Source organism: Sceloporus occidentalis, unplaced genomic scaffold (assembly GCF_023333645.1).
Source record: "Sceloporus occidentalis isolate IW3139 unplaced genomic scaffold, rSceOcc1.0.p SCAF_192, whole genome shotgun sequence".
Lineage (NCBI taxonomy): Eukaryota > Metazoa > Chordata > Lepidosauria > Squamata > Phrynosomatidae > Sceloporus > Sceloporus occidentalis.
The window spans coordinates 411487-432781 of NW_028317172.1; the positions used below are offsets into that span (position 1 = coordinate 411487).

The 21295-nt window shown below is 43.6% G+C and overlaps 1 protein-coding gene across 1 annotated transcript; it reads right to left on the reverse strand.

The window, feature by feature from the left end:
* Nucleotides 1–1269: 1269 nt before the first annotated feature.
* On the reverse strand, nucleotides 1270–20216 carry LOC149278367 (BCL-6 corepressor-like). The gene is made up of 14 exons (XM_089502073.1): nucleotides 20131–20216; nucleotides 19370–19445; nucleotides 15330–18095; nucleotides 14047–14100; nucleotides 13206–13380; nucleotides 11439–11642; nucleotides 10349–10645; nucleotides 9801–10123; nucleotides 8362–8583; nucleotides 6161–6327; nucleotides 5844–5989; nucleotides 3365–3442; nucleotides 2920–3067; nucleotides 1270–1561 (listed from the first exon to the last, which is right to left on the reverse strand). The coding sequence occupies exons 1-14, from the start codon at nucleotides 20214–20216 to the stop codon at nucleotides 1270–1272; spliced, it is 5034 nt and encodes a 1677-aa protein (XP_089358199.1).
* Between the last annotated feature and the right edge of the window lie 1079 nt (nucleotides 20217–21295).

Sequence of the window (21295 nt, forward strand, 5' to 3'; positions counted from 1 at the left end):
CCCTCCAATGTATGGCTTAGCACAGCTCCTAACGTGTGACATACTTCTAGAATATCTGCTCCAGCGATCAACGGTGTCCTATCGAGACCATCCCATAAGCAGAAAGCACTCCCACTGATTTCAATAGGAGTGCTTTTCTGCAAGCGATTGGCTGCTGATTGAGACTCTTCGGAGAATGGATGACGGGAGCTGCAGATTTTCACTAAAGAAAGTTTTCTCTTTAATGGTTTAAGAAGGCATATCACAGTACACAAAATACTTCGAGATGCATTCTTCTCAGCGAGGCTGTCTTGGACAATATACGGTCATTTTAATAGAAATGGTGGGGGGGGGGGGGGTCCAGAAATAGACGCATTCCATTTACCGAATAGTTTTATTGCCTTTTTAAGAAAAAAAGTCTTGGAAAATATAAATACAAAGGCAGGTCGTTTACTTACAAAGTTTAAACACAGATCTCAAAACATTGCACACACATTTCAGGAAATTAACTTTAGTTTCTATACAGTTTACCCAATCTCAACATTATTTTACAGACAATATTTTACAAGAAAAAAAAAAAATAGTTGGAAGTCTATTTTTAAATTATCGCATAGAATGTTTTAAGGTATGTATCTAGATATAGATATGTATAGCAAGTGTGTGTGTATATATATTTTACACTCATATATACACACACCCACTCAAACTATACATGCAATTTGAAGTGTGAAAATTAAATTCCAAAACTTAAATACAAAAATTCAAAACACTTCTATGCTCACTGTTTGTTTTTTTTTACATATATATTTATAATATATATAAATATATATATATATTTCACACACATCCATCATTTTATATTACAAAAATCTGGATTATATCCAATATTACTTACCCAAAATGGGTAATTTTGTAAACATAAAAAATTTTATGAAGTGCCTTTCTTTGTTTCACATGACTTTGAATACAATAAAAATTATAAAGTATCTCTCGTGCATTCAGTGCTTTGTAAAAAAGTCAATGTATATATATATATATATATTTCTATAAAAAAAAATATACATAATAAAGTGTTACTGGTAAAATCAAAATCTTCCTCCCAAAGCAAATGTGCACCGAAAGTTTTATATTATCAAGTTTATAATATAAATCTAGTTAGAAAGAAAAAAAAAAAGGCGCATTTAAAGGATATATCGTTTGTTTTTACACCGCAACATATAATAGTGTTCTTTCTTTTTAACATATTCACAAGTTAAGGATCAAAATATACATAAGAGGGTCTCTGTCTCTTTAACAGCTGGTGCAACAATTTTCATCGTCTGGTTCCAGCCATTCTACGGAGGAGCCAAGCATTGTTTGAAGTTCACTCGTAAATTCAATCAGTTCAAACATTTCCTTGCTGTCTGGATTGAATCCTTCAAGATCATCAGGAGAAGAAAAGAGCTGACTTAATGATACTTGTTTATAGAATTCAGCTTCACTAATACTGACGATTTCAAGGTGAGGATGCTTGCAACTAAACTCTTGCGACGACATCTTCAACTTCTTTGTCACGTCCGAAAGTAATAACCAGTTTCTGGGCCTGTGTGCGAAATAAAAATAATAAATTACAATTGGGATTAAAAAGATTAAAGAAATATATGCCTAAAGTATACTTAAAACAAAGACATTCTCCAATTAGTGTGCCAATGATAGGCCGTCTGATTATAAGGAATAATTGGTAAAATAATTGCAAAATGGTTTCCTAATGGCTGATCAGCCTTTTAAACCTGGATTAGCCAACACAACATGCCATTAGAACCAAAAGTAAAGTAAACCAATGCAATTATTGTCTTAAATGGCTTGTATAAAAGTGTACAGTATATACAGTGCTTGTCTCAACTCTGACAAATATACCATGTTCCATGGTGGGTCCACATAAAATAAATGTAATCTCATCACTGTGCTCAAAAGCATTGGTAAGAAGCCAATAACAAAGACAAGATGATGGGGGGGTTTGGGAGTGTCAGGTGGGCAAAGGTTTAAGGTTATTTCTGCCACATTCAGACTCTTTAGAAACTTAATTAGGAATGAATTTCCTAACAAAAGAACACTCGTGGCATGGTTAGATTTGTTTAAGAATGCTAATTAAATTAGCTAAGTCTTTACTTTTTTTCTATTTGGAAACCCGACACAAAACAAGTGCTGCGACTCTCAAGAGGGAATCTGTAACTCGACATAAGGGCCAAAGGCAGAGTGGCCAGTCACCCAAGTCGCAGGACCCTTTCAATGGAAACATCTATTTCCCCATTGCCTGCCTGCGCTTCCGGCCTGTAGCACGGACAAGCCTTGCGCACGCAATGGGAAAATCTTCTGGCATGTTGCCATAGCGATAGCTTTGCCAAGGCCTTCCTATGCAGACACTACATTCAGGCTCCAATTAGGGTTGATTTTTCAAAACACGTCGTCTGCATAAATGAAGGTTACGAATAAGCTAGCCCTTTATGCTTGCAACAAAGCAGGTCCCTTTCAGAATTGTATTCAAAATATACATTTTATATTAGCAAGCATGCATTGATTTTCAATGTCTCTACGCTCCAGTCACTTCCGCTCTCAATTACGTCAAGTGGTGCCCGATACCAGGAATACAGGGAAGTAGGAAAACAATGACCATAAAGCAAAGGTCACCCAACACCACCTTATGCTCTAGCAAGTGGAGATATGCGTGTATGTGAGCCATGCTAAAATAACCGGGAAACTATTAAATTTAAGGGGGCGTGATATTTCAATCAAATGTACACATTCATATTTTAACTAGAAATTATATATATATATATATATATATATATATATATATATATATATATATATATATATATATATATATATATATATACACACACACACACACACACATATACAAAGCTGTGTTGATGTTGCAGCTTTTAGAAATCCACTTACCCTTTTGAGAGCGACACCTGAATGTTGTAGCACGGCAAGAGAGGGCTGTCTGAGAACTCAAACTCAAAGACATCCACGTAGCCGTCTTCTTCATCTTCGGGACCAGGAGGGTTAGCCAGTATATCGAATCCACTTTCATCCTTGGAATCTACAGGCAAAAAAAACTTGCATTAACATATATGTATCATTCACTGAAAAACAATTCAAGCTCAAGGTGAAGTAGTCATCAGTAACAGTGTGTTGGTTGCACAACTATGACCACTTTAAAATCATAAACACACACACATACATATATATATATATATATATATATATATATATATATATATATACTCCCACTATATGTGACAATATCGTTGTTTAATCGGCAGACCGATGCAATAAACATAATTAGCACAAAAGGAAGGCTTCTCGTGCTTGCGTACTTGGGTTAAAATATGCTTACCACAGACAGAACTGCCATAGAATTCCCAAGACGATCCAGGATCATCCCAGCTCCGTCCTTGCAGGTCAGTTAAATACTCTACAGAAAAACGAAGGAAAACAAAAATCAGATCAGAGCCGCAGACGGCCGGATGTGGCAGTCGTCATTAGAATCACAGAACGGCGCTCGCCACCCTCCCCCACGCTCTTAAATGCTGCGTACAGCTAGAACATGCACCGCCGGAGAAGAGCGGATGTAATTGGGTATTTCACTTTTGTATTTGCACAAAATCCTTCTCAACGCGGTGCTTTCATGGCTGAAAACAATGCACAACGAAATGTTTCTTATTGATCTGTACAAAGGGGATTGTCGGACGGCTAGCGGCTCTTTCCTTCTAATAAGCTGCTAAGACAGTGCTTGTCATGGAAGTGATGTGTTCATGGCCAAGCTTTCCAGAGATAAACTAGCATCCAGTGGAGGTAGTAAAGGCTACCATTTGAGGCAAGTTTCCATGGCGATGATATCAAGGGAAACACCAGTTCTTATGTAGATTGGATACCATGATAGTATATGGACAACTGTGATGTACAGTCATAACTGCATATTGTAATCAAGTCTCCGATGGACCCAAAGGGTGGTCAATGCCCTTTCATGGCACTAGAGTATTAATTCCAAGTATGTTGCTTTTACGTTTCCAAAGTAGGTAGTGGAAGCATTATTAAACACTCATCTACAGACACCAGACAAGCCAGAAGGCTCGTTTTCCCTCAGAAATCTCATGGTGTTGCCACAACCACAGGGGATTCTGGGTAGGCGCATGCAAACAAGGTCAACAATGATCACCTTTTGCCTCTATATCCACTTTATTCATGGATCCCTTGAAAGTAATTGCCTGCCGTACAAGACAGCCTTTAGACAAAACTCGGGAAGAGGTGCAGTAGCCAGATCACCGCTCATGGCCAGCTGTACTAATTCAAACAGAATCTTCAAAGGCCAAATTGTATTCCTTTGGTAAAAAGGTGACAACCTGAGCCCTCCTATCCACAAAGACTTTACACGGTAGAAATAATAATTGTTCTGATATCTGCTGTCGGAGTCCTGTTTGGTTACGCTGGCATTTGTTTTGGAACTTGGTGGAGCTTTCGATGTTAAATAAGGCATTCGCTAATCAGCGAATTTCGAGCGCTTCACAGTCTAAACAAGTAGGCTCTTGACAGCAGGGGCAGCCCAGACATCACATGGCAGCTCAGGAGCTATTAAACCTGCGGGTTAAACCAGGTTTCAATCTAGTCGCTGGGATTTCTCATTATGCTGCAGCTAAGATCACACGCTCTCGCTGGCTAATTTAGCTGTCTTTAGCGCGGTAGGGAAAAAAAAAAAGAAAGGGGAAAAAAAAGTCGCATTTACACAGCGAGGCTGCCAGCAACTGTCTCCTGCTGTCTTATAAATCGGAAAATGCCCTTGATAAGGCTGGTTGTTTCAAGTCTTTTCAGACTTGGGAAAAAGCAACCATAAAAAGCATTTACCCGCCTGTCTGCTGGGGGAAAAAAAACCGCGGAGAATATTCATAGCAAGCTGATGAGATATGATAGCGCGTGGACGCTTCTTTAAAATCCTGAATGTTTAATGCTGAGCGTGGAACGATCCCATATTACCCAAGGAATTTTAGATGCTAAATTTCAGATGTAAATTGAACCCCTAGTTTTTTTATGAACAGCAAACAGAAATGCGATTTCCTGCAAACATCAGTTTGGGCTAATGGCAAATATTTCGATATTTAGGGAACAGGTACGACATTTCTTTGCTTTGCTCCCCCCAGAGACCAATATATTTGGCTTGTACCAGAGGATGCAATCTATCAAAGGCACAGTGAATGATGTGACAATTAACGAGTCACTTATTATTCCGTTAGCGGAATCAAGTCAGTGGTTTATCTTTTAAAGGGGCATTAATGTCCAGATTTCTTTCTTCTAGGTATCACCAAGGCAAACAGTGTTTTTGATCAGAGAAGTGGCCTTATGTTTAGGTTAATGGTGCAATTAAGTACAGGCACTGGGCCACAGAGGCACTGGGCCAATATGAAGTTAGAATTCAGCGCAAGCTGAAAGAACAAATTTTCCTCTTCTTTTTGTTGGGCGTGGTGGTTGTGGCCGTCTAAAAAGACACCAGGAATAGCATAAGGACTCCTACAGATTACCCAAAAGTAACAGATCTACAGCCCCACCACAGCTTATCCAACTACCGGTAATATTGTAAAGTCCCTTTTAAAATAAAGTCAAGACTTCAGAATTAACACTGAGTACACCATGGCCATGTCAATGAAAACCATTATTTCAACAAAAAAAATTGTTAAAAATGAAAATAGCATTTAAGGCCAGTCTCATTCTAGACCCAAAGTTAAAATACTGTAAAGGAAACTGCCAATTATCAACGTGGTTTGTGTATCGAAGCAAACATTTTTCTTAATCCTGTAGCCTCCTTTCAGGGAATAAGAACTCACCAGTCAGGAAGGTCTCCATAGCCTCGCTGTGGGTCATTTTTGCAATTGTTCGGCCAGAGTACGTGGCCAGCGTGGGGTCAGCACCATAGGAGAGCAGCAAGCGGACGATTTCTAAGTGGTCATTCTCCACAGCGTCATGGATGGGTCTGAGGAAAGAGAAGCAATAGGTTAAGATCTCGGGTTTTAAAATATACACCTTTATATGAAATCAAGGATATACATGTGTGTGGCTGTGGGTTGGTCACACCAAAAGTAGCTTTTTTATTATCTGGGCAGCCTATAGGAGCCTAAGACCAACCTATGGAGTCATTGCTTACCTGGTTCCATCTTGCGCGCTGCAGTTGACGTCTGCTCCATGTTCCAAGAGATGCAGGACAATGCTCAGCCAGCCTCTGGCACAGGCCTCGTGGAGCGCGCAGTATCCCGCGTTATCTCGGTGGTTGATGTCGCAAGACTTGTTTTCCAAGCAGTAAAGGACCACTTCCTGAACGACAAGAGATCGAGAGACGCCATATGACTAAGAGCTTAACCAGAAATGCGAACAACGCAACGCTTTCAGGGTAATTAAACGACATACGTCATAAAGCGAAACGTCTTCACGAGGTTCATTTACAGGAAATGCTTACTTTCAGAACTCGAGCACACGATAATGTGCAGTCTGATAAAACGCCTGCAGACAAAGCTTGTCAAATACATTGCGGGGAATCCATATATATATATATATATATATATATATATATATATATATATATATATATATATATACACACACCGGTGGCTGGAATGTTTCGCGTATGACGGAGGGATAGAATAAATAAATCAAACAGCATCAGACTTCGAAAGCCCCGTACCAACCGTGGCGGATTTAATGTGCCAGCTGAGGTCTGTGGCAACATTACCACGGGTTACAGATTGCGACAGCGGCGTTTGAACACAGGAAAGTAGAAAAGTCTCGAGCCGCGCTCCTACAACCCTCTGAGAGGCAGCTGTATGAATGATTAACCCTCTGGGCGCCACAAGAGTGTCCGATATATAATCACGCTATACAAGTTAGGCTAATTTAGGTAAACCGGTCTTCGTCGGGGGCGAATGTGGCCATACCCAATACACGGCAGTTTGACTCTTATGACAGGGCTACCAGTCGGAAGAATAAATGTGCGAAATCCAGCCATGTTAGCACATTTGCTATGGAAAGATTGGTTCACGGCTGACCGTATTCGGAAGAATGCTATTTTAACATTTATTTTTTTTAACATGGTTTTCACACTTTGTGCAGTCACCTTGTTTTAAGAAAGCCAAACACACTGCAGAATGGCATGCCGTGAAGTGAAAGGGTTAACAAGAGAACTGCAACATTTCCTGATCACATCATCTAAAATGCCATTTCAAGTTGGGTTTTTTTTTGCGCAGAGATAATGATTCGAAGCCCATGGCTCCCTCCATTTTCTTCGCCTTTCTTCTTTTTTTTTTTCTTTAAACTCCTCTTTCAACTGAAATTCTCATTGCCTTCTGAAGGCGAGCGAAGGGCTTTCGCATGCGCGTTTGTAGATAGACATGAATCGTTCGCGGCCGAGTTATGGAAAGTGGCTGGCAGCAAATATGCACATAGAGTCAGAGGCAGCTGCAGCCGAGCCGGGTGATTTGCATGCAAGGCAAAGCGATATCCAGCCTGCACGGAAGACGCGCTGCCATTTCTGAGAAAAGCTCGCATCCAGGAAACCTGCTCTGCCGATCTTTAAAGGTTAAGGAGAACGTTCAGAGACGCCGCGCGTGTTGATTCACTGCCTGCCGCTGCGACTTGTTATTAGTCAGCAAGAGGGGTGGGGGCCACGGAGCTCAAGAGCGTTTAAAGTAAGTGGGGAGCGCGCGCTAATCTGTGCAGAATCAGTAGCTAGGATACAGCATGAAATCTTTCGTTTGGCAGCCCTGCGCACGTTACGCCAAAAGCGAGACGCCACAGGCTAATGAGACGCTTGTCCCAGCCAGGGGAGGAAAAAAAAAAAAGAAAACCCTTGTGTCGCATGTCAGGATCAGGTGCAGGGAACGGCATGGCACAGAGATCATCTTTCTGACCCGCCAGCCATCAGAAACTCTGCGGAGCTTTCACAATGACATGGTCTCCTATATTATGTTACACAGGATATCCTATGGAGGAACTGTGAGACTATGCCAGAAGGAGGGGGGGCAGAGGCAATTTATCACACAAACCATCCCTTACCGGCGGCTTCCTCAAGGCTGCGGCATCTCAAGATACCCCCCCCATACCCGTGTCCCCTTTATTTTACGCAGCGTATACCCAGCTACTAATCAGAGGGGTGAAGCATCAACCCATGCCAGAACCCCCCCATAAAGGATAATTACAGATGTGAAAACCACTGCGTAGCTTCAAGTTCAGTCTTGGGTTAAAGATGAAAAAATAATGTACTTTGGGCGCTACACAGATTAATATGATTTACGCAAATAATAACCACCTAGATATTTTGACGCTGATTTAATTAGCATTAGAAGGGAAGCTCACCTCGTAGCCAAGACGAGCTGCTCTCTGCAAGAGCGTCTCCCCGGCATTCTTGTTGACAATCAGCCGGCGCGCTTCTGGTGGCATAGGACGGCTTGGCGTGGTCTCCTGCAGGGCGTTGGGCATCGGGGAGGCCAGCGCCAAAACAGACGTCTGCTCCTGCATTTTGATTGGGGAGTCGTCGGGGGTCTGCTCGCCGGGTCTCCTCGAGTGCGTCACGCTGGCCTGTCAATCATTGGGATGATTTAAAGTGAAGCGTAACACACAAAGCATGCGCTTTTCTGCGAGGCGCTTTCAAACCTCGCGGGGCTCTTCATTTGGAAATGATGAAGAACCACATGCGGTTCGAAAGCGTCTGATCCCAACCACATGCTGATCCGCACAAAAGGTATCGTGCGCACTGTTCCATCTCGCCGCTTTCATTCTCTATCAAGCAGAGGAGGCATACAATACTACCTCTAACAGGCCACGTTTAACCCTTGGAACCCAGTGCGCTAACAAGCATGCCAGCAGCAGCATTCATTCTAAAACACGCAGGCCAGCGGTGAAACTGTTAAGAAATGGTTATAATAACAGGTGCCCAAGGCAACCCTAGGGGGAAAAAACGCACTTTCCATAGACGTTTTTAACCATTTCACCACTGGGTGCGCAGCTGGTTAGCACTTACTGGAGAGCAGAGATCCTATATTTGGTTGGAAATCAGTGCGACACGCGGGTCCACATTATCCATAAAAAAAGGGGAAATTAGATTTTGTATTGCCTCCGATCAAGGATTCTTACACAGTTGAACGGGGAACGCAAGGCTTGTTAAGAAACGTCGGCATATAGGTGCGCTCCGTAAATAAACATTATGAGAAAGGGGAAGGAAATAAAGCCCCACGCACGTAAAATGGATGTACATCGCTGCAAACATCATGCAATAGAAGAAAATGAATAGCTTGAAGACGTCTGCGGAGAGGCAGGAAATATTAGAAATCCATACGAGGGTGACCTTCCAGTTGCACTGTGATGTAGTTAGCGAAGAGCCAGCTATTAATCCTTTCGCTTGTGAAACGATGTCTGACGTGTGGGGGTAATACGTTACGGACCTCACCGGCCACAGAATTCAAACAGTTACATAAACAAACAGCCGCCCGGCACCGTGGATCTGTTTGAATGCACATTTACAAAAGTGCGGGGAATGCAGCGTTTCCAAGACACCGTAATGTCTCCGAACGCTCGGGAATAAAGGCTGGAATATCACTAAAGCGCAGCGCTGTTGTGAGTGGCCAGGTAGGCAATATTACCCTCACAGACAGACATCTTTGTGGAACGGGAGGCATCTGTATCTAGGTTTTGCAAACCCTTAAGCCTTTGTTACTCTGCCTACATGTAGCAGGCACTCCAGCTGTTAGCGGCGATGGTATTAAAGGGTCTAAAAACGACCTTACTAATCGATATACCTTGTCATCCGGGCTTTCCACATCCATGTAATCCTCCCCGGCAAGCGACAGCCTTTTCCTCCTCCTCTCCTGCGGAGTCATGTGCTTTGTTTTGCACTGACGTTTTCCAGAGGGCTTCTCGCACTCGCTGTAATCCTCCGGCAGTGACGTGGCCTGGAGAGCCCCCTCGTCGCCTGTGCATTGGACGTAAGCCTTGCGGCCCTCTCTGATCTTCTGCTGCTTGGCTGCTAACCTGGGGCCTGGGGTGGAGCTTGGCTGGCTCTGCCGTTTGCCGCTCGGGCACCCGGACGGAAAGCCTCTCGCGTGCGGAGACGAGGAGACGTCTGAATAGGAGGAGAGGGAATTGGGGGAAAACAGGAGAACGGAAAAGATGCAAGTTAAATGCGGCACAGCTGGAAAACAGAAATGAATATGGATTCTCACTGAATAATCCTTCCTAGTGTGGATATTCCCATCACATCAATTATTAATCAGCAATTATATCACTTCCAAAAGCATAAATAAATAGATATCAGATCAGTCTGAGATCCCTGCAGACATTATCGTACCTTCTTCAGGACTGCTATTTTTGATGCATTCCGTGAAAGCCGCGTATTTGCTCTCGCTTTTTGCCTTGATTGGCTGCTCTTCCTCCCAGCACATTGGCTTTTTGTCAGTCTCGGGGGTCTCCAGGGGGTCCCTCCGGCTTTGCTGGCCGAGCTCTCTGAGGTGCTGCAGGTGGCGCTGCTTTTTCGGATGGAGTCCTGTTAATTCAATGCACACCTTCAGGTTGGTGACTTCATTACAATGAGGCTCCTGAAGGCCTTTGGTGGAAAAGTCTGTCTGTTCCCTCTCAGCCCAGTCATCTAATGGGAAAATAACTACAATTCACCATTGATCCTAATAAATGCAAAAGCACATGCTTATACCCAGACACTAGGATAAACGCAGCCGTGTTCGTCCGCTTCTCTTTAAAAGGTCATATTGTACAGTATTTCCAGAACCAAACTGTTCTGCGTGTACCTGGCCAGCCTCTGGGCCGTGCAATCAAATACCCCAAGAGATTAGCCATAGAGCCAAGAGCATTGCGGACCGAATATTAATAACAGATGGCTGCTGACAGACACAGGTCAGCCCTGTGAATACATATAAAAGTATACTATAAGAGTATATACGCTACAGAAAAGCTTCTACAGCATATAATAATAGTGATAACATGATCAGCATAGACATATTCCATAGGGCAGACGCCATTATGGCAACTTCCCCCGGTGAAGTGTAAACAGGGAGAATTCTAACTGGCAACAAACTAGCAAATCAAACAAAAAATAAAAAATGATTAAGAAGAATACAAGATTACAACTCGCAATATATTACTGTATCCAGAAACAAAATAAATGGTCATGAAAGAGTACAGGTAACTGATAAAGAAAACTTTTCTCAGTCTTCTTCGATGCATGCCGGGTTACGTGACTTTGGAGTACATTTCACAGAATATTCTATGTTATCACTCTTTAACATAAATAGGGAGGTTTAATGGGATAAGGCTGGTAATAAATCATCGCTTCAGGTAACGCAACAATTTAAGGGGATTTTTTATCTTCGCCAACGCAGACATCTTGGTTATGCTGGATTTAGTCACTGGAATTCTTTGCTTACCTGTCCTTTTTCTTTTCGTCTTTGGGTCTTCTTGAGAGTGGTCTTCATAGAGTGAGCTGTGGTTGACTTCATCTCCTTGGGTTTCACAGGCGTGTTTCCTCTTCAGCCCGGGGAAATATCCCTCTGTCCCAATGTCATCAGTCACGGCTTCTTTCACTAGACACGGTGACCCATCCAAGGCCGCAGCAGTGGTCCTCAGATCACCTGGAGAAGACAACAATCACATGTTATAGTACGTAGGCAGTATGCCAACATATACTCATAGCAGATAACTTGGGCATTTTAAAGGGACAGCACCAGTAATCAACAGCACTTTTAAAACAGGTAACATGGGGGGGGGGGGGGTCATTTTTGGGTTGTTGCTGTGAAAGGCAAATCATTTTTTTTCTATACGTCCAAGCAGATTATGCATTCAGAGTGATGCCTGTCCCAAGTTTTTTGATACTGCCATATACCAGAAGTGAGAAAAAGAATAAAACATATAATTCTCCCGCTCACGGCTCACAATTAGGATAGGAGGGGTACTGTACGCAATGCCGTTATAAAGCACCGCATGAGTACGACGGCATTTCGTAAAAAAATATATAACACAATAAGGCAGCTTTCTATTCCAATCATCAGATTAACGAGTCAAAAAGCCTCAATGTGAAGCGGTCACAGAAAGCTGGCCTCCAAACGAGTTAAAAAGGCAAGTTTGGCAAGCCTGGGTGGTATTCGTGTCCTCATTTACGAACAACTCATTGCTACAGAATTCTGGGAAAGAGCAATGAATTGCACCCCTGTCTGGTACATAAAAGGTTAAACCATTAAGCCCAATGAAACGCAGCGACACTCCAATGCTTCAAAGAAGGCAGCGAGCGAGTTAAGCGGCTGGCGGGACCCGCGCTCCTCCGACCAGCACGCGGTCTCCGTCACAGCGGATACACACATTAAGATAAGTCGCTTCCCCCCGCGTCGCCGGGAAAGTCACGCGCAGGAGCCGCCATCTCTCTGTGCTCATGTGACTCCCGCAGATGCGAAGCCCGCACGCTAGTTGCTTAGATCATTCGTTCATTTGATCTCGGAACAATCATATGACTCACGCTGCACATGCATCCCATAATCTCTGGCTTGTACCGAGAAACGGCTCCGAAGAAGCATCGCCATGGCAACATTTACAAGTCTCCCGGGCAACCAGGATGGTTTTGCTCTGGCTTTCACAATGGCCGCCCAATTCCCAAACAGGATTAAAAAAAAACACTTACGTGTAAAATGTACATTTTGGGGTTTTTTTCTTGACAAGCTTTACAACTCACAACCCCCCCCCCCAAAAAAAATTAAATCACCTGTAAGCAGAATACTTAATTGACTTTGGGGGTTTATTGAAAGTGGGCAAAGCCAACACTTAGAAACTAAGATCACCGACATGTTTAGATATTTTGTTTGCCGGACAATATATATTTTGATAATTAAGTAATGTTATCTTTAGAAGTCTTTAATAAACTGCAAGCCAGAATCAACTAGACTAGACTGTGAGGGGACTCGGGCGAATATTATTGGAGTTTTCAAGGAAAACCACAAGACAAAGTGACATTTAGATCTTGGCAGGAAGCCGAAATCTCCAGATCACCGAATCCCACCGCTGGTTTTTTTTGTACGAGTGCCTGGAAACCGCCACGGCAAAACGAATCAGAAACAGAATCCAGAGCTAAGCGGAAGATTAAGTCGTAACTCTGGTGGTCTCCTAAAGGCTTAATGCATTAAAGCACTCATCACCGCCGTCCTCACCTTCCGATTGGCCGTTAACTGAGCCCCCGAAGGAGGCGGCTAAGGGCTTTCTTTCCGGGAACGCCTTCAGCTCGTCCCACTCGGTCTTATTGAAGTTGCACGTCTCCATGTCTTTGGTGGGTGTGTGGTCCTCTCGTTCTTTCATCTCCAGCTCAGAGAAGCGCATCATTGCACGCTGAGAACAAAATGGAATTCGGGGAGGGAAAAAGAACACACAAAAACAAATTTGAGTTTTCCTATAACTTTGTATACGACATATGCTTTCACATGAGAAGTTACACTTCTTGTATAGGGCGCCAGGTTGAGACAACTACGATCACCAACAGCCTTGGCTTGGGAAGGGTCATTGAGCTGGTGCCGATATGGCCAACTTAGGGTGCTCTCCAGCTAATACAACATTAATGACCCTTACCTAGACAGCTGAGGGTCATGGGAGTTGTAATTCAATGGCCACAACATACATACCCATGCTATCGCAAATCACATATGGAATGATACAGCACAATGCGTCTTAATACATGCTAAAAACTATCTAAATTAGCTTAAAACATGAATAGTTTGCAAAGAAAGCCCGGTTAAGATGAAATGAATGATTTTTTTAATGGCCATTTAACGTCATTCCGAGCATTCCACTTTTATAAGAAGTTACTGTTAGGGACCTGTACGTTAAATGCAAAAAAATATGGCTCTGTTACATGCGAAGCAGACATCACGTAAAGGAAGCATACGCCTTAAAAACAAAACAAAGACAAAATAAATCATGGCCCGCGGATATTCCGTAAACAAAAAGAGAACCGAAAAGTGCACAAGGATCTAAGTAGTAAAAATGTTAAGAACTGACCTCACAGTAAGCCGCAGGTAGACTTATAATACTGTCCTCTTGTGAGCCTTCCATCTAAGTAATTAAAACGGGCACTTAATTGATCATCTAGGTAATCATCCATTTTTAAAAAGGTAGCATATACATTTTGGTTTTGGTTTTTATCATCATCAATGTGACACTATGCGGCTCAAGTCATTTATTTTTTTTATTTTTATAGAATAAACACAAATTACCATATAAGAACATAATACATACATACTCTTCATCCGACCGTATTTAGGCAACAAGTTAAAACGCGCACAAATAAAAGCTATTGTTAAAAATAATCGTTTCCAGTATCCCGATGCATTTGAGATCTAGTGAACATCACTCCTGCTTCACTACACAATGCCGTGGCATATGTTGGTGCTACGTGTACATCCGATACTCCAGGGGTCTTATGTTATTTACAAAAAAGAAAAACCATACCCGAACATGCGTGTTCACAGCAGTTAAGGTACAGTATACGGTGATTTTTAACAATCACATGATTTTAGCGCATATTTGTGGGGCTCTCAGACTCATTCCTCGCAGAGCCGTTAACCGGCCAGAGTTTTAGGATTGCTCTGATTAACGTGTAATTAACTTTATGTCCCAGAGCAATATGTTCCGTATTACCCAGAAATCTGCCACGCTGAAACCCCTGGAGGGCAGGTATTGGACAGTCTTGCTTTATGGTCAATGATTTTAAATTGGAGCCCAAAGGTCTAGCCAGACGGGGAGGACTTACTAAAGAAGACAAATGCATGCACTGAACGAGGCATACCTACCGATCTTTTCAGATCTAGCCCTGATTTCTAGGGATGAATTTGTTTTAGTGGTCGGCCATCCCACTTTACATATTGCATTTGGTTTTATATATACACAATGGGAAAATTAAAATGGCATCTATAAAAAGGATTCTGGTGCCCTTATCACTATAGCAGCCAACGGAATGCTTCTGCCGATTCAATTACTACTAAGAATCACTTATTACAGATAATTTGACAGCAGAATCACTTTAACCCACACGGTCTATCCATTTTCTGACATTTAGCTATCCTGGCCTCCTCTTATGGATTAAAATAGAAGATGCTGCTGTCTCTCCACCAGACCCCAAGAGTTTGGGACCACCAACTGTGAAGGTTTCCCAAGAACCCATGCTGAACCGTTCCTGTCATAGATACCTAAAAACTAATGCATGATTTCATAATCCCGCCTACATCTTAATCGACATTTAATTTTCATGTAGATTAAAATATAAAATGCCGCAGATAACTCACCTGCAAAGCCCTTTGCTCCCGGCTGAGTTGACTAGAGTCTGCGTACAGTTCTGTAGTCACACATTTAAAACGATCACCCACGTAGCCGGCGGAATTGGCAATTCTCCTAGTTATTTTGGAGGATCTAGTTTTCACAAGTTTGCCGTTAATTGTCTCGTATTCATCGTTATCGTCTCTGGCGAGAGCCTCCTCCGTTTCCTGCTGGCCATTTGTCATTTGACAAGACTGGGCAGTTTCTTGTGACCTGGTAAGGAAACCAGACGGGGACTCGTTTCTCTGACCGTGCACCATGAACAGCGGGCCAGGTTCAGACGCAGCACACTCTGCATTTTGGTTTCCCGGCAGGATCTCCTGCTGTCGGTAAGTAAAAACAGGGGAATTCTGAGAGGGTCTCGAAATTTGAAAAGTTTCGTTTTTTCGCACAGGCTCCTCTCTAGGGGTAACATCCCTGTGTTGTAATCCTTGTTCCGGTTTTTGCGCAGTTAGATCATTCAGAATGGGTTTCTCAGGAACAAAACCATTGATTATCAAATTAGTGTCAGATTTGGTGTCCTTTTCCACACCAGAGCACAGTTTATCAGTCCTTGAACCATGCTTGCTGGCCAATACCGTGCTCTGACTGGACTTCAAAGCTTTGTCTACAGGAACCTCAAAATTCATTTTGGGGCTTGAATCAGATATATCCAATAACCGGCTCCTGCCAAAAGTATCTTCATAGCGAGGCTTTTCATGGGATCTAGATCTTCGTTCACCTTTATCTTCCTTGCTCATTTCTAAAGTTGATGGTGGTAATAGGATGGGATGGACCATACCCATGGTGTCTTGATATGTCATGTAATCTCTGTTGGTTGGTATGCTATAGGGGATCCCTGGTTTGGGTGCCAGTGGCCCCGGAAAAAGACTGCCGTTGGGCAACATCATCGGGTGGGGATAGACAGGTGCTTTGTTATGCATGTGCAAGTGTTGTAGTGCCAGGCTCTCTGAAACCTGGTATGGGATAAAACTGTTTGGATATGCCAGGGGAGGAGAGCAAAAGGGCTCACTCTGGGGTAAGAACATAGGAGCAAGAGGCAGGCTGCTCTCACTCACTTTTATGGTGGATTCCGGGAGCGAGGCTTTGGCTACCTTGCTACTTTTAGTAGGCGTACTCACATGCTGAGCTGGTTGCTGCATCATAGTTTTGTTGCTGTCTGCGGGACTCCTAATTTCCCCATTGGCATTTGGGGCAGGAGACGCAGATGCTGGACGTCCTGCGCTGGAGACATTTCCCGAATTGCTCGGAACTACAGCTTCGGAACTCCCCATCCGAGGACAGGATGAGCTCCTTTGCTGCGGCATTACCTTTTCCAAAGCTTTATTTTTAAGCGAAGTAACCATTCCACCGTTTTCTTCACTACTGCTCATACCAGGAACTACCCAAGATGAAGAAGCAGTGCTTATGATTTCAGGTCTGAAAATGGCACTGCCACTTGTAGATGTCGAAATGGCTTCATTTGGAATGTCCCTGCTAGTTAGACGAAGATTATTCCCAGGTCTAGTCGAAAGCAGCATTGCTGACACACCATCTAAACGCTCTTGCTTGGGCATCTCACCCTCACCAAGTTTGGACGACAAGTCAAGAGGCTTTTCCCCACCATCTTTCAAAGGCATTTGCTTTTCCGCCAAGTTAGGAGACTTGCTTTCCTTCCGGTCTCTGTTCTTTTTTGTGGAGGAAGCTTGCATCTGAGCACCTTCAACATCATGAGTTTTATGAACTTTAGAGTTCAGCAGCTTTAACGACGTGATGTCACTGCTCACATGCGTATGAGGTTTTGAGTGAGAGACGGATGTTGGTGGGGTTGACATTTTGACAAAGGATGCTTGAAAATCCGAATAGCTGTCTCCGACTTGCTGGACAGGATGATGAAGTCTAGGGGATGGCCTCTGAGACTGTGACAGCAGGAGACACCCTTCCGGTGAGATACTGCTTCCCACTGACTTTGTGCACGGCCCCCTAGGCTGTTTGCTATTCTGGAGATGCGTGTATGCGTGAGAATCGACAGAGGTAACAGGATTTACCCCCATTTTCCAGGGCAGAGTCTTATCCATACAATGGACTGAAGTAGGGATCGCTGGGGCTGGAGCAGGAATCCTCATGGGTGGTGCCAGGCTTGATGGAATGTGAGGAGCAACATAGTGAGAAGGTGGGAGGTATACAAATCGTTCACCGTTTGGACACACTGGAGAGTAGGCCAGGTGTTGCGGTAAACTGTATGCAGACTGCTGAGGTAGAAATGCCTTATACATGTTCAACGAATACTTATTTGGTGAATCAATGTATGGATACATGGCTGGTGACACGCCGTCCATGTAATGGTGAACCCATGGAATTCTCAAATAATTAGCACCGCTAACGCTTAGGGGATTTTGCTTGTCACTGGCTGTTCTGTCCATAACGAGTGCCTCGCTTGTTGGGACAGAGGTCTTTTGTAGTCCTGGTGAAGTTTTGTACAAAGAGTTAAAGCCACTGGGCTGTTTCCCAGACATCTGGGAGTTCTCCATTGTGTCCGCAGCATTTGGTTTGAACTGCATATCAGAATTCCTGTCGGGAGCGTAGCCCAGTCCTGGTATAGTGTTTGAAGGTTCCCGAACCTTGTCTGTACCTAGGCCGCATAAACTAGAATAGACCATGCCAGCTGGAACTCTCAGTCCTTCCTGCATAAGTCCTGTTCGATCCATGGTAAGTGCGGCCAAGCCGTCTATCCGATGCACTGCAGCTGCGTCCACCTATGGATAACAAAATAAATAAGTGACATGCAGAAACGGACAAACCTATTCCAACAATGATACTGCATGTAATTGATTGTTGGGTCATTAGTTCAGCCAATTGGTGGAGAACGCAGGGATGTTGGACCCATATCATAAAGAACACGGGTTAAACGATCAAAAACTACTAAACTGTTTGACAATAAGGAAACATAACAAAACTAAGTGTCTTTCATGCTACAGTCTCCCCTTTGGCTGATGAACAGGACCTCATTTGCTCTTAATGGTTCAATATAATTCACCTTTGATCAGATGAGGGGTGATTAATACGTAGCGCTCTAGGTATGGGTGATTAGTACTCCCTTGATCCTCCTGCCTGGGCTGGCAGATTATCAGGAGTGTAATGGTTCCTTAGCAGCTGGATGTGTACAACCCGGTAATAAAAGCCCTGATGGTTTTTCCCTACTTTTATTGTACACAGATTGTGTGGCGTGAGGACACGGACCTCTAGACTGCACTTTAGCTAAGCAGAATCAATTAAGTATATGGCTGATAAACGCGTGATCCACTGTCTGGCATTTGCACGTAATAGAAAGATCTCTAAACTGTGCGATTCTATAATCTACAAAAAGGTAAAAAAAAAAAGAGCCTTTAAAAATCACTAATCCATCATTACACATGCAATCCAAATCCTGATTTAAATAGAACAAGAAAGTAAACGTGAGCAACACTGGTGAATTTCATGGCAGATCTGGTGCCCATCTCCCCCCCACCCCGATGTAGAGACCTTAACCAGTCCTTGGCCTTGGGCTGATTAATAGTTATGGATCAGCTATTAATCAAGCGCTAGCCCTTTCAATACACGCTCTGCTGTATTTAAAACCAGTAATTCACTGGTGAAAAACCAGACATGGATTGCGTTATCGTCTATATTACAGAAATGCCCGCGTCTTTACATCAATGGCAGAGATAATACGGACGTTCTTAATTTAGGTCACGGCATATCCACAAAAAAAGAAAGAAAAACCGTGGAAGGGCACGTTTGGGAGAAGCCCTAATATATATATATATATATATATATATATATATATATATATATATATATATATATATATATATATATATAATATAATATAATATATATGTGGAGTCGGCCACCCCTTTGAGCCCTGATGGCAGGAAAGCCAAAAAGGCTTTCAAAACGGACATCTTTCTGATACAGAGACAAAGGGAATAAAAGAACACTTGGCTAAGGAGTTGTGACGCGAGGAAGAAAAAAAGAGGAGATATCTTACCAGGCTGTGGCCAAGGTGATCGTCTCTCAGCTCGAGTCGGGCTTTCTGAAGGTCACCATCGTTAATTAGAATTTTCCTGGTAAGAGTAGACATTTCGGTCATTCAGGAGGACTCTTTAGATCTTTGCAAACCCCATAGAGCCTGCAGGGGCCGCACTTAATGTGGAAGGGGCCATTAGGGCCATCCTCGGACACACACTGTGATGTAAATATTTACATCACGGCCACCTCATCATGTACTTTACTGGGGGATTAACATCTTCTCTGATAGACCCACCGGGAAGTTGCATCAAATCACTGAGAGATTAACCCTCGGAGTACCTGCTCACACGTAACAGTCGAGGGGGTGACCCTGCGGGTAATTTTTTTTTTTTTTTTACTTTTTCTCGTATATAATAACATTACCCCTGGGCCTCACTATATAATAACCGTTATAATACAGGAGATATATTATTCACACCCATAAACCTCGGATGCCCTGATATACCAGTGTAAAATATTTAGAATAAAGAAAGCAACACTCCATAAACATTCTATATAAAGAGCTACAGACTGAAAAGTAAAGGGAAAACCGTGCCGTTATTTCTTTAATAAATTGCTGCGTAGCGTAAACTTTTTTTTTTTTTGGAGCGCCGCGGCAGAGAATGAAATGTTCTATTTGGGAGTGTTCAGAGAGTAACAGTCCGCGTGTGGGGAGCGTGGATGCTGATTAATGAAGAAGGCTGAGCGGTTGCTGTAATTTATATTAATTAGGGCCATTACCTGTCTTCGCTGATGCCACACATGCGGACCCTCTCATTGCTCATCCAGCTGTGTACGTTCCCATACAGTGGGGTTGCAGAAAGCATTTCGCCTTCTTAAGATGAACCTTTGTCTTCAAATGTGTCCCCTGTTAAAATAAAAAAAGAGATATATATATATATATATATAAAGCTGGGTCTGTGCGAGACATGTAAACAGAGCCAGCTACCCAGCCTCACCCCCCCTGCCAGTGTCCCCGGGGTAATTAATAATAAATGCAGGCTTTGGGCTGGAGGTGGGGGGTGAGATCGGCTTGTGCTAAACGCTCAGGGAGATTCCCAGTAATAGGAGAGATGGGGAGAGGGAGAGAGAGATGGGGGGGGAGAAAATGGGAGAGATGATGGGGGGGAGAATGGGAGAGAGATGGGGGGGGTTGAATGGGCACAGCATATAGACAGAGGTCATTCATAGGTCAGGGGAGAGACAATTTAATAGTTAATCTCATTAACACTCTGAGCGCCCGAGGTATTTGCTTGGCACAATCTAGGGAGGAGAGGGGGTGATTTGTATTGTAAGGTAGGCTCCGTGCAGCAATCACTCGCCTCCCTGCACGGCATTACAGACGTCGGTGGATATTGCACTTAACTGCCACTATTATCAGGCATCTGCTGATTAACTCTTTGCGGGGCGCTGCCAGGACTGCACGGCTCCGATCCCCCCCCCCCCCCATTACATTGGCACGGAGCCCAGTGAGCGCGAGCACTTATCTCGACCACACAGGCACCGGCACCGATCCCGGGGACTCGTGTAATGCAGCAATATAAATGCGGCCATATCTGATCAAGGGCAGCCGTGCGCACGCGGAGCTATTAGTGCCGCGATTAACCCCTCGCACTGCCCGGCACGCATCTTCCCCGCCGTACCAACTGCGATCCTCCGGTGTCGGCTGGGCTGCTGGCCCCGCCGAGGGTGATGGGAGTTGTGATCTGGAAGATCGCAGTTGGCTGACCTCGCTAATTAGGAGAGAAAGCTCCGGTAATTGAGGGGGGGGGGGGGGGGGGGAGTTCGCTGGCTACACACAGTACCGTCATAGACCGCTAATGCAGGAAGGAATACATGTGATCATCTATACAATGACATAGGTTAGGCATGATCGTATAGATTATAGAGCATGTGTAGCAAGGGA

Bases quoted from the DNA above. Each gene is read 5' to 3' on its own strand.
- LOC149278367 (XM_089502073.1), bottom strand. From the start codon at position 20,216: ATGCTTTCTGCAACCCCACTGTATGGGAACGTACACAGCTGGATGAGC. The intron at 14,101-15,329 runs GTGAGTTATCTG...TTAATTACTTAG, and splicing joins GGGAGCAAAGGGCTTTGCAG to ATGGAAGGCTCACAAGAGGA. The intron at 10,646-11,438 runs GTAAGCAAAGAA...TTTTCCCATTAG, and splicing joins GACGAAAAGAAAAAGGACAG to ATGACTGGGCTGAGAGGGAA.